Source organism: Lytechinus pictus, chromosome 14, assembly GCF_037042905.1.
Source record: "Lytechinus pictus isolate F3 Inbred chromosome 14, Lp3.0, whole genome shotgun sequence".
Classification (NCBI taxonomy): domain Eukaryota; kingdom Metazoa; phylum Echinodermata; class Echinoidea; order Temnopleuroida; family Toxopneustidae; genus Lytechinus; species Lytechinus pictus.
Genome location: NC_087258.1, coordinates 25,827,573 through 25,839,087, shown reverse-complemented (window position 1 = coordinate 25,839,087; position 11,515 = coordinate 25,827,573). Strand labels below are relative to the sequence as shown.

Here is an 11,515-nt window from a genome sequence, read left to right as displayed (position 1 = left end):
GATAATGGTGACAATTACAATTGATGACACTGCTAGTACACTTACTACTGCTGCTGCTACTGTTACTGGTGATTGGTAGTATTGACCATTAGTGTTATTAAATATATATTAAAAAAAACAATTGAAACATTTATAATTACTTATTTAAAACAAATGAAAGTACAAAATACAAAATGCCTTGAAAATGCCTTAAAATTTCAAGGCTCAAAATCCTCAAGGCCAAGGCCCTCTCAAGGCCAAGGCTTTGAAAAAGTAGCTAGGCATTAAGGCGCCTTAAGGCCAAGGCCGAGCATCAAGGTACTACAACACTGATTAGTACTAGGCATTAATTAGACAGGTCCAGATTTGAGGTAAAGTTAATGCGCTAGCCCTACCCTAGCACATGTCTTGCCATTAATGGCAGCTAGTTTATTAAGTGTTTAAGAATTGGATATACCATATATAGATCTAAGCCTATAAGGCCTATGTAACTATGTAAGGGTACCGGTAATTTGACGATGCTAAGTCATTCTGAGCAACGTGAATGCGTACGATCGGCACTGGTCGAGGCCAAGTCCACGCGCATGCGTACTCTCAATCCGAAGACGCAAGTCATGAATATTCATATGTTGGTCCAGAACTCGGTGGGAAAAATAATTTCGCCGCCCGCCCGCCCTCTTTTCAATCCGATCCCCCATATATGCATGCTGCATTGCGGTTCTAATTTGCGAAACCTTGTTTACGTGCTAAAATTCTCAAAAATACTTCAAAATGTCAAGACAAAGTGCCCATGATGCTGCTGTCCTCGATGTGATTTTCAATCCTCTTCTGCCAGCAGGTCAAGAAATTCCCAAAGAACGTCCAGAAGATACCGTCGAGGCTGAATTTCAGGGTAAGTTGTGACTAGCTTCTCTGAAATCTGAATGAGTTTTCGCCACAGCAGCCACATCAGCGAGCTCAGCTCAGTAGATGCCGGTACGGTATGGTAGCTGTGCAGTGGATGAGTGATCGCCCGAAAGTTCCCGGTGCGCGGTGTGACATTCTGAAAACCTGGTCCACGTCCGGCGACTTTACTGCCGTTATGATGGGGGCCTAAACTTAAGGACGTTCCACAGTTAAAGTGAAATCCATGTCATTTTCACCAAACTTTGCACATAGATACCTTAGAACCTTAATATTCGAAATATGCAAAAATTAACATAGGTCCATGTGCTTGATTTTTTGCTATAGAGCTTCAAAGTTCACCCAAATTGATGTTCTTAAGAATTGCGCATTCAAAAGAATTTAGCCTTTTTAGACCTCGCAAGATTACTACAATGAATTTAAACCTCTATTACTCAGTCAAAATACATGAAAAAGCCATCAAATTTCGCAAGAGAGTTAATAATTGTATCGTTAGACGGGATAATCTATTTATAGTGCTATTTGTTTGCAATTTTAAGTCTAACAGCACTGTCAGTTCTTAGAAATGGTGTAAAAGATAACAAAAACCCGATCTCAAAAATGTGAAATTTCAATTACAAACTACAAAAGTACAATAAATGCTGCACTTTATTCAAAATCCATGTCATTTTCACCAAAATTTGCAAAGTTGTAGAGGAAGGTATACCTAAGAGGTACAAACATTAAAAAATAGGAGTTCATGTGCTTGTTTTCAAACTATCAGCATTTTTATTAGAGCAAATGTGCTTTTTAAAACACCAAAAATGCGCCGAATGCTTTGTATCTATGTGAAGAAAAAATCAAAACCACTCTACCATTTATTCAAACTCGGGGTCATATTCGTGATTCTTGGCAGCACTGCAGAGTAAAGTATTTTTCAAATTGTAGAGATATTTTTTAAAATGGTCCATGGAATAACTCCATTTTCTTAGCTTCATAAAATAACGCATCGGATCTGCAGTTAAAGTGCAGATGATGAGAAAAATCAGCTCATACCCACAGCTAATTAATCACTTGTTCATCCATTGTGACGTCAGCGCGCGGAATTTAAAATATGCGCAGATCATAATGCGCACAAACATAACTGTGGAACGTCCTTAAGCTACACACTTGTTTTCAAACGATGAAAACTATGCAAATTTTAATATTTGAACAAATTATCTGTCAGTAACTTGTAATAAATATTCTAAGTTAAGTTACGGTACCAGGCCAAGCCAAGGGAATATAGGGACAGTCAGACAGTGATTTTCCGTTTCAAAAAATTGCCTTTTCCGTTTCAGAAAATCTCAAATTCCGTTTCAGCATGTCAGAAAACGGAAATTCCGTTTCCCCATAGACTTTGTACACACGGAAAAGTGACAATTCCGTTTACACATTGAATAGCAAAATCACAAGTTAACAACATATACTCGCACTGGTCAAAATTTGTATCTGCCACTGTACCAACAACAAGTCAATAGAATCTGTTCTAATCGGATCTAGGCCTATGCGGTTGCATAAAATATTTTTACAAATTATTTATTTTTACAAACCCATTTAGCATGCATACATCCTCACCTTTCACATTATTAGCATTATTTCACGGTGAAATATTTCATCGATAATTTGGGGTTTTTTTGGACATCGTTATCATCAGTCAACGGCTTTAGCCAATCCGCCATCTTGGATTTTAAGACCACGATATCATGCTGTTACATCTTCAAAACGTAGAGGGCAGCAACACACGACCGTGTAGTTGAACGATATGTGTGCATGTGAAGCCCAACAACCCGGCCGGCCGGGTACGGGGTACAATCGAGTGTGCTGATGTCGAGTGCAGTCACGATGTGTGAATTGTCATGATAGTAGCGAAGTGAGATCGTGTTTTCTAGGGTTTTGTGGCCATTTAATATTCTCATTTTGTTGAGATTTTGGAGTAATTTCTGTTGCTATTCTGTGTATTTTGAGGGAAAATACGTTTTCCGTGATTTTCCGTTTGAAATGCCACTTTCCGTTTCAAAAGGCCCTTTCCGTGAATTCCGTCCGTTTTCCGCGATCGCGGAAAACCACTGTCCCTACAAGGGCCAAGAAAATATCACGATCACAATTACGAAAATCCTGCCCTGTTTTTAGCACCAGTATCTAAGGCTAAGCAAATAGTACCTAGCACTAGTAGCAGCTCATCAACCTTGTGACAAACACACTGAGAGTATACCGAGGAGATCATTTGGGTGTGGAAACGACCCACAAAGAACAACGTCAACAACAACAACAACAACCGTGTTTTCCAAACACCTCTTCACTTCAGTCTTCTCTTGACTTGAGTCTTGCTTCATTTCGCCATCCGCGAAGAGGTCCTAAATCTACGCACTCAATTTATGCAAAAGATAATATTTCCTGTGCCTTGATTTCTAAAATACACTGTACCTAAATGAAAAACATAACTTTAGATCTAACGTTAGACTCTCACTCTATCCACATGATCCAACATGCAACAATTTATCAGAAAGGCAGTAGAGTAGAGGTGCTTGTCAGGAAATTGGGATTGTCCCAGTTTACAGCCAATACAGGGACTGTCTCAGTTTTCAAGGATTTCTCCACACAAGAAATCTAGGGAAGTTCATTCACCTGTCAATTGCCAACACCAAGTGCGCTAGTCAATTATCAGGTTTCATAACAACTTGATTATTGGAAGACAGCAATTTGTGAAGAATAGACGATGAACTGGGGGGAATCTAGGTCACTGAATCTATTTTTAGCACTCTCAATCATTGTAATTTCCGTCCATGTTCTGCAGGGGTAAATGAAAAAAAAACTGTTCCCATAATTGACAATCTCAATATATCAAGACGTGATTTTTCTTGGTTTCTGAGGATATCCTTGTTTTCAGGGACAATCCCAATTTTTGGACCAGCACCTCTACTGAAAGGGGGGGAAATAAAAGAAGTCAAAATATTTTCTGACAAGCGAAAAAGGGGTCATCAAATACAAGGGGAGCTCAAATCATCTCACCCAAATTGAAAAATAGATAGAGGTCTAAAAGATTGTTTCAGAATTATAAAAATTGATTTTTGATTAGAATATGTTATGGTTAAAGGACAAGTCCACCCCAACTAAAAGTTGATTTGAAAAAAAGGAGAAAAATCCAACAAGCAAAACACTGAAAATTTCATCAAAATCGGATGTAAAATAAGAAAGTTATGACATTTTAAAGTTTCGCTTAATTTCACAAAACAGTTATATGCACATCCTGGTCGGTATTCAATTTGGCAAACTGATGACGTCACCCGCTCACTATTTCTTTTGTATTTTATTATATGAAATATGAAATATTCAAATTTTCTCCCCTTTGTCAAGTGAAACAAAGTTTTATTTCTCCCTGAACATGTGGAATTACCATTATTTTAACAGTTTATGGTTAAGTTAAGTTGGTCCTTATTGTCAAATCTGTAAAAATCAAAATATTGTATTATTCAAACAATAAAAACAAAAGAAATAGTGAGTGATGGACATCATCGACTCTCTCATTTGCTTATCGCTGAGTTGTGCATTAACTGTTTTGTGAAAAATAAGCGAAACTTGAAAATGTCATAACTATCTTATTTTACATCCGATTTCGATGAAATTTGCAGCGTTATGTTTGTTTGATTTTTCTATATCGATTCAAATCAACAATTTTCTGGGGTGGACTTGAACTTTAATGGTTATACAAGACTACACTTGTGTTGATATGTCAGTGGATCGTATTACTGAACCCTTTTCATAAATTCATCCATAAAACTTCTACCATAGATAAACAAATACCTACAAAATATGAAAATGTGGGCGCATCGTGGTCTAGTGGTTCTGACTCTCACCTTTCAAATAGAGGGTCGTTGGTTCAAATCCTAGCTATGGCATGTTTTCCTTCAGCAAGAAATGTATACACTGCTACACTCGACCCAGGATAAATTCCTTGAATGCATGAGCGCTGAGAGGCTGCTCGAGCTAAAGCTGGGGTAATAATGATAATAACAATGCACCTCGGAATAGATTATTTCTAGATAGATGGCGCTATATAAATGCCTATTATTATTAAAGATGTAAAAAATTTGCCAAGATCAGCTTGCGATCACACCCGCTGCGGATGTGAAATATTTTTGTCACTTGAAAATGGTATCGTATTACTGGACTTGCGTTTTCTGGGGGAAATAATGGAAAATTACTAATCGGCTATTTTGACTATATTTTGTTGTTTTGAGAAAATAGGGACCTTCAAATGAGTTGTGGCCCTTTTTCATTGTATTTATATTCAAATTCCATTTGGAAGAATATTACAAAGTTTTAATGATTTTTTAATCATCTCCTAGATACCATCAGTCATCACTTTCTTAAATTTATTTGCCCCCTCCACCCTCCTATGATTTTTTTCAAGTATTGACAAGGGGGTAAGGCCTAAGGGAATAAAGGAGAGGTCTAGGTAGTTTAGCTCTAAAATACCCCTATATTTGTAGAAAAATGTGACATCACTCTTACGTCATCTTGCCCCTTCCCCTTACAAAGCATCTAGGCCCCCCCCCCCCCATAAATATTGATCATTTTCAACTTTGGCTTGTATTCTTTTGTCCTTCAATCCATTTAGATAATTCAGATGAGGCTAATAGAGCAAAAGAGCTTGAGCTTGAGGGAGTCAAAAGTGCGGAGGCCAATGATTTTGACGCTGCATTGAACTATTTCAACCAAGCAGTATCCCTTGCTCCTAACCGGGCTTCATGCTACAACAACAGGGCACAAGCACTCCGCTTACGTGGAGATGTGGATGGTAGGTGCTTTGTTTGGTTTGTATCCACTTGGTCTACTAGCAGATTATCTAGTTCTTATATTGTTTAACACCATCCTGGCTAAACCCACTTGGTCTACCGGCAGATGGTCTGATTATTGTCTAACACGTTCTTGGCTAAACCTGGTTGGTCTACCAGCAGATGTTGTTGATTATTGTCTATAAACACCATCATGTTTAATCCCAGTAGGTGTACGAGCATGGCTTAACCCACAAGGTCTGCTATCAATATGATCTAATTATTATTTGGGTCCCAAGTATTACTGTACCTACACATGATTTACTCACTTCGTAGGAATCATCTCTTATAAGTGTAAGCAGGGGCCTTTTCTTTCACATGCCTGGAATTTAGTGCCAATACATAAGGCTGGGTTGTTGTTTTTATTTTTTTTTCTAAAAGTAAACAGTGTATTACATAATTACAAAGTAGGACTGTACCTCAAATTTTATCTTCATATTTTTTCTGCATATGGTAATGACAAAGATGTTAATAAATTTTGAAAGCTTTTGGTAAGGCGCCTTTAGGTATTAGGCTTCAAGTATTGGGGATCAGTTCATGAAAGAAATACCGAGAGATTTTACTGACTATTATAAGCTACTGAAAACTTTGCATCTGATTGGCTCAGAGCAGATTTGTCATTGATAATCCATAACAAGATACTTTGTGAAGCACTCCCTAACTCCCTAAGCTCTTATTTTGATACACCTACATGTACAGGAGCCCTTGAGGATTTGAACAAGGCGATCGAGCTAAGCCAGGGGACTGGTAAAGCAGCCTGTCAAGCTTACACCCAACGAGGGCTCATCTACAGACTGGAGAAGAAAGACGACGAGGCGTTAGCCGATTTCAAACGTGCCGCCAACCTCGGGAGCCCCTTCGCACGCACGCAGGTGATTCAGATGAACCCTTACGCTGCCATGTGCAACCAGATGTTGACTGAGGTCATGGGTCGTCTTAGAGAAGGAAAGTGCCAGGAGTGAAAGGGTTAATGGACTGCCTTTGGGGAAACCGATGAATACAGCTGCATGCAACAGCGTTGGTATAAAAATACCATGACATTGAAGCTACATGTACAATGAATTGACTTATTGCATGCATCAAGTATCACCTTTCACAATGTTGTAAGAGGTGAGGGTTTTACTGTTTCAAACAGTGCTGTGAGAAAAGGCTATACAAACAGCCATTGACCCCAACACCCTGATCTTACTCACCAGAGGGGTGTTTCACAAAGATTTAAGTATGACTTAAATCGCACTTAAGGACGTTCCACAGTTATGTTTGTGCGCATTATGATCTGCGCATATTTACACTCTGCGCGCTGACGTCACAATGGATGAACAAGCGATTAATTAGCTGTGGTTACGTTATGAGCTGATTTTTCTCATCATCTGCATGCTAACTACAGATCCGAATCCGATGCGTTATTTTATAAAGCTAAAAACTGGAATTATTCCATGGACCATTTTTTAAAATATGTCTACAATTTTGAAATACTTTACTTTGCGATGCTGCCAAGAATCACGAATCTGACCCCGGGTTTGAATAAATGGTAGAGTGGTTTTGTTTTTTGTCTTCACACAGATACAAAGCATTTGGCGCATTTTTGGTGTTTTAGAAAGCACATTTGCTCTAATAAAAATACTGATAGTTTGAAAACAAGCACATGAACCCCTATTTTTTAATGTTTGCACCTCTTATGTATACCTTCCTCTACAAATTTGCAAATTTTGGTGAAAATGACATGGATTTTAAATAAAGTGCAGCATTTTTTGTACTTTTGTAGTTCGTTATTGAAATTTCACATTTTTGAGATTGGGTTTTGTTATCTCTTACGCCATTTTTAAGAACTGACAGTGCTGTTAGACTTAAAATTGCAAACAAATAGCACTATAAATAGATTCTCCATTCTAACAATACAATGATTAACTCTCTTTCAAAATTTGATGACTTTTTCATGTATCTTGACTGAGTAATATAGGTTTAAACTCATTGTAGTGATATTGCGAGGTCTAAAATAGCCAAATTCTTTTGAATGCGCAATTCTTTATATAAGAGCATCCATTTAGGTGAACTTTGAAGCTCTGTAGCAAAAAATCAAGCACATGGACCTATGTTAATTTTTACATATTTCGAATATTCAGGTTCTAAAGTATCTATGTGCAAAGTTTGGTGAAAATGACATGGATTTCACTTTAACTGTGGAACGTCCTTAAATGATGACACATATCTGAAATGCAACGCGCAATCTAATTGATCAATACGCAGTAGTGCGCGTCCTCTTTGCATGATCTGACCAATGCGGTCATGGCTAGTTATATACCGTGGGCAACGAGGCATTTTAGTTTGACTCTAAGTCATACTTAAATCTTTGTGAAACACCCCCCTTGTTCTAAAAAGAAAGATGAGATTTAAGTGTTCATCCTCAGTCTCACCAACTTTTTCTCCCATTCATTGTACCTGGGGTTGTTTCATGAAGCAGCACATATTGAAAGATTTTACTGACAAGTTTGCTCTGAGCCAATCAGATGCATGTATTTCATGACAAAATTGTTTTGATAAAGAGCTGGTTATATATATTTTTTTTCAATACCTAATTGTGCAATGTTATGCAGCCCTGCCAATGAATATACGGTAAGGGAATAACCTTGCATTTGGTCCTTGCCTTATTCTGTTTATGAAGGAGAATTTAATAGTCCTTCACATGTAGGTAACATGGTCATTTTAAAAGTGCACTTGAAATGAATCAAGGATATTATTAGGCTTTTGATCAAGGTTTCATGAGGGTTTCGGGTAAAGGTTATATTAATGAGGGTTATTTTCAAAGGGTTTAAAGTGGGTTTGGATTAATGTTTCCATGTACTGAGAGAATGTGGTATTACTTGAGATCAAAGTAATTTATTTTAGGGTTGTTATGAAGATTTCCGAGGAGAAGGTATGAGTTGCAAAAGGGGGTTTCAATTTACTATTCAGGGTTTGGATAATATAATAGAACTAATATTCTGCTATTATAAAGCGCTGAATACATCGGAATAAGGCGTCAGTGGTTAGGGTTACCCTGGAGACTGGATCCTCGCTTGCCTGCGTACAATGTGTGCACCTTCTCCTCTCCTCTCCTTGAGGAGCATTCCAACATTAATTTCCAAACTCAATTGCATGTGGAGGAGCCGTGTTGTAGTGGTTCTGACTGTCACCTTGTAAACAGAGGGTCGTGTGTTCGAACCCCACCGCGGTCTGGCGTCCTTTGGCAAGGCGTTAATCCACACTTTTCCACTCTTGACCCAGGTGCTTAATGGCTACTCAGTAGGATGTGAAAGTCATTGTAGCTTGTCCAGTACTGTGTGCACCTCACCGGTGACTGACTGGACTACTCCCAAGGGAGTGGAAAATGTTTGTGTGGGAATGACTGATTGAATCCTGATGACCGGGGTTATAATATATCTGTAAAGCGCTTAGACACGTCGTACCGATGTATTAAGCGCTATATAAAAGCGGACTATTATTATTAATTGCTAGGTACATGTATACTATGTAAAGTTTTATTCAGTTTCATGTGGAGGAGTAGTGTGAGATTAGATTATTGGTTTGATAGGGTTCATACGTTTAGCTAGTGCTTCTTTGGTCTTACCAACGAAACCAAGCAAAAATATCATTGAAATAGAGCTGACCATTTTAGTCAGTGCCGACAAAAAAACTTCCTTGAAATGCGCCCAGAAGCATGGATCATGATTGTTAGGAAATGCCTTCACATCATTGGAACCGAGGTTTGGTATTTTGTGCAATACACTGTAAATAGTTTTTTGGTTGGAAATTAAAGTTAATGAATTGAAACATAATGTTACTTCAGAATTTGAAAGTGATGTTTTCATATACATGTAACTGCTATAAATCATGGATTTTAGTGAAACTCAGTGTTGAGAGTTTACGTCTTCAAGGAATTTTTTTTTAATATGGTAAATCATAAAGTTTTCCATAACCTCCTAAATGATGTAGATGATGATTTCAAGTATATATGTGTATTTTTTTTTAAATCTACATTTGGTGCGTGCTTGGTAATTGTCTCTCTCTTCCTTTGGCAATTTTATATTATTGTTAATATTTTAAAGAATAAGCTATTTATTGTTCCAAGAGCTCTGAATTTTGTGTTTGTAAGATATTTTTGTTTGATAAACCATTTCAATTCTTTTCATAATTACCTTATTTGACGTTTGATATATACACCATTTCTATTTTCATGCCATTTTATTGTGGTTATTCAAAATATCAATTTCCAATTGTTTGAAAATTGTGACCTTATGCTGTGAATTCAAATTTGTTTATGTTCTCTTGCATGCTTTTGGCACAGAAAATATTCATGAAAATGAAGCAATTTCATATACTCATTTTGATTATGTTGTAAATTTCTATACAGCCATTACTATTATTTGAGTTTTAGTAGCCATACCATACCACATTTTACCTACAGATTTTACCTTATCAGAATTTTATTGAATTTATTTTACCTGATTTACGTGGCAGCTGCTTGAATGTGACATCACTGATTCAAAACTTTTTAATGAAAAATTATAACTCTTTATTGCTTAATATTCTTTGATGGATTTTCCTAAAACCCTCTTTGATTTGTTTCTCTCACTGTTTTCTATTGGAAAGAGTGATTAATTAATTGATTCCAATATCAGATCGGACTTTGCGTTTATTAATTTATAGCGTGGAAGAAAATTGACATTTTGAATTACATGCAGTGTTAGGTATCTCAAGATCAATATAAATTATTGAGTGTATGTTATTTGATATTTCAAGGATTTCAAAGGGCTGAAAATACATCTCCAAGTGAATTTTAAGATTTGTTGAATGATAATGTTAGTGTATGTACTGTGTACAATTTCATACAAATAGTAGAGTTAGCGGACTAGAAGTTCAAGAAAAAAAAATTGTATATATATTAAATTATATTTGAAAAAAAAATGTTGATCTTTCTTTCGAGTTTTCACATATTCATTTGACAGTGATATACTAGTAGTTGGTTGTGCTAATTGCTAATGATGATGGGAGATTTATAGTAGGTGAAGGGGAAGGGGAAAACAAAAGGAGCTGAAGAAAATGGAGGACATTATAAAAAAAAGAAGATGGAGGAGAGGGAGAATTGAAGAGTGAGAAGGAAGAGGAGAAGAATTAAGATTGAAGGAGAGGAAGAATAAAAAGTGGAGAAAGTGATGTTTGAAATGTGATGAATGAGATGAACATGTGATAATGGTGGTGGCAGTGGTTTAGATGGTGTTACATGATTTAGGGTGATGATGTTGATGACAATGATGATGAGATGATGATGATGATATAATGATGATGCTGGTGATGGTAATGACGATATTGATAATGGTGATGATGGTGGTGATAATGATGATGATGATGAAGATGATGATAATGGCAGTAGTGGTGGTGATGATGAGGGGAAGGATCATGATGGTCATGATGATGATGATGAGATGGTGATGATTATGATGATGTATGATGATGATAATGGCAGTAGTGGTGGTGATGATGATTATGGTGATGATTATGATGTATGATGATAATGATGAGATGGAGATGATCGATGCATGATAATAGTGGTGATGACAATGATATTGATGATGGTGATGGAGATGATGGGATATGGTGATGATGGTGAGGATATGATGATGAAGATGATGATGTCCCGGGGATGATGTATGATGATGATGGCAGTATAGTGGTGGTCCCGGTGGTGGTGATGATGAGGAGGATGATGATGACCCGATGATGATGATAGTGGTGGTGAT

At 37.1% G+C, this 11,515-nt stretch overlaps 1 protein-coding gene across 2 annotated transcripts; it reads left to right on the top strand.

Annotated features, from left to right (window-relative positions):
- The first annotated feature begins 643 nt into the window (after nt 1-643).
- Nucleotides 644-10,673, top strand: LOC129276407 (tetratricopeptide repeat protein 36 homolog). 2 transcript variants are annotated; one of them, XR_010295693.1, is made up of 4 exons: nt 672-871; nt 5,522-5,701; nt 6,438-6,957; nt 8,054-10,673. XR_010295693.1 is itself a non-coding variant. In XM_064109451.1 (3 exons), the coding sequence occupies exons 1-3, from the start codon at nt 751-753 to the stop codon at nt 6,698-6,700; spliced, it is 564 nt and encodes a 187-aa protein (XP_063965521.1). In that variant the 5' UTR covers nt 644-750; the 3' UTR covers nt 6,701-10,673. The 2 variants fall into 2 exon arrangements, 1 of the variants encoding a protein (XP_063965521.1); XM_064109451.1 differs by having other exon boundaries at nt 644-871; nt 6,438-10,673.
- The last annotated feature ends 842 nt before the right edge of the window (nt 10,674-11,515 follow it).

Coding starts and splice junctions, on each gene's coding strand:
- LOC129276407 (XM_064109451.1), top strand. CDS start 751: ATGTCAAGACAAAGTGCCCATGATGCTGCTGTCCTCGATGTGATTTTC. Junction 872..5,521: donor CGTCGAGGCTGAATTTCAGG/GTAAGTTGTGAC, acceptor CAATCCATTTAG/ATAATTCAGATGAGGCTAAT. Junction 5,702..6,437: donor CTTACGTGGAGATGTGGATG/GTAGGTGCTTTG, acceptor CTACATGTACAG/GAGCCCTTGAGGATTTGAAC.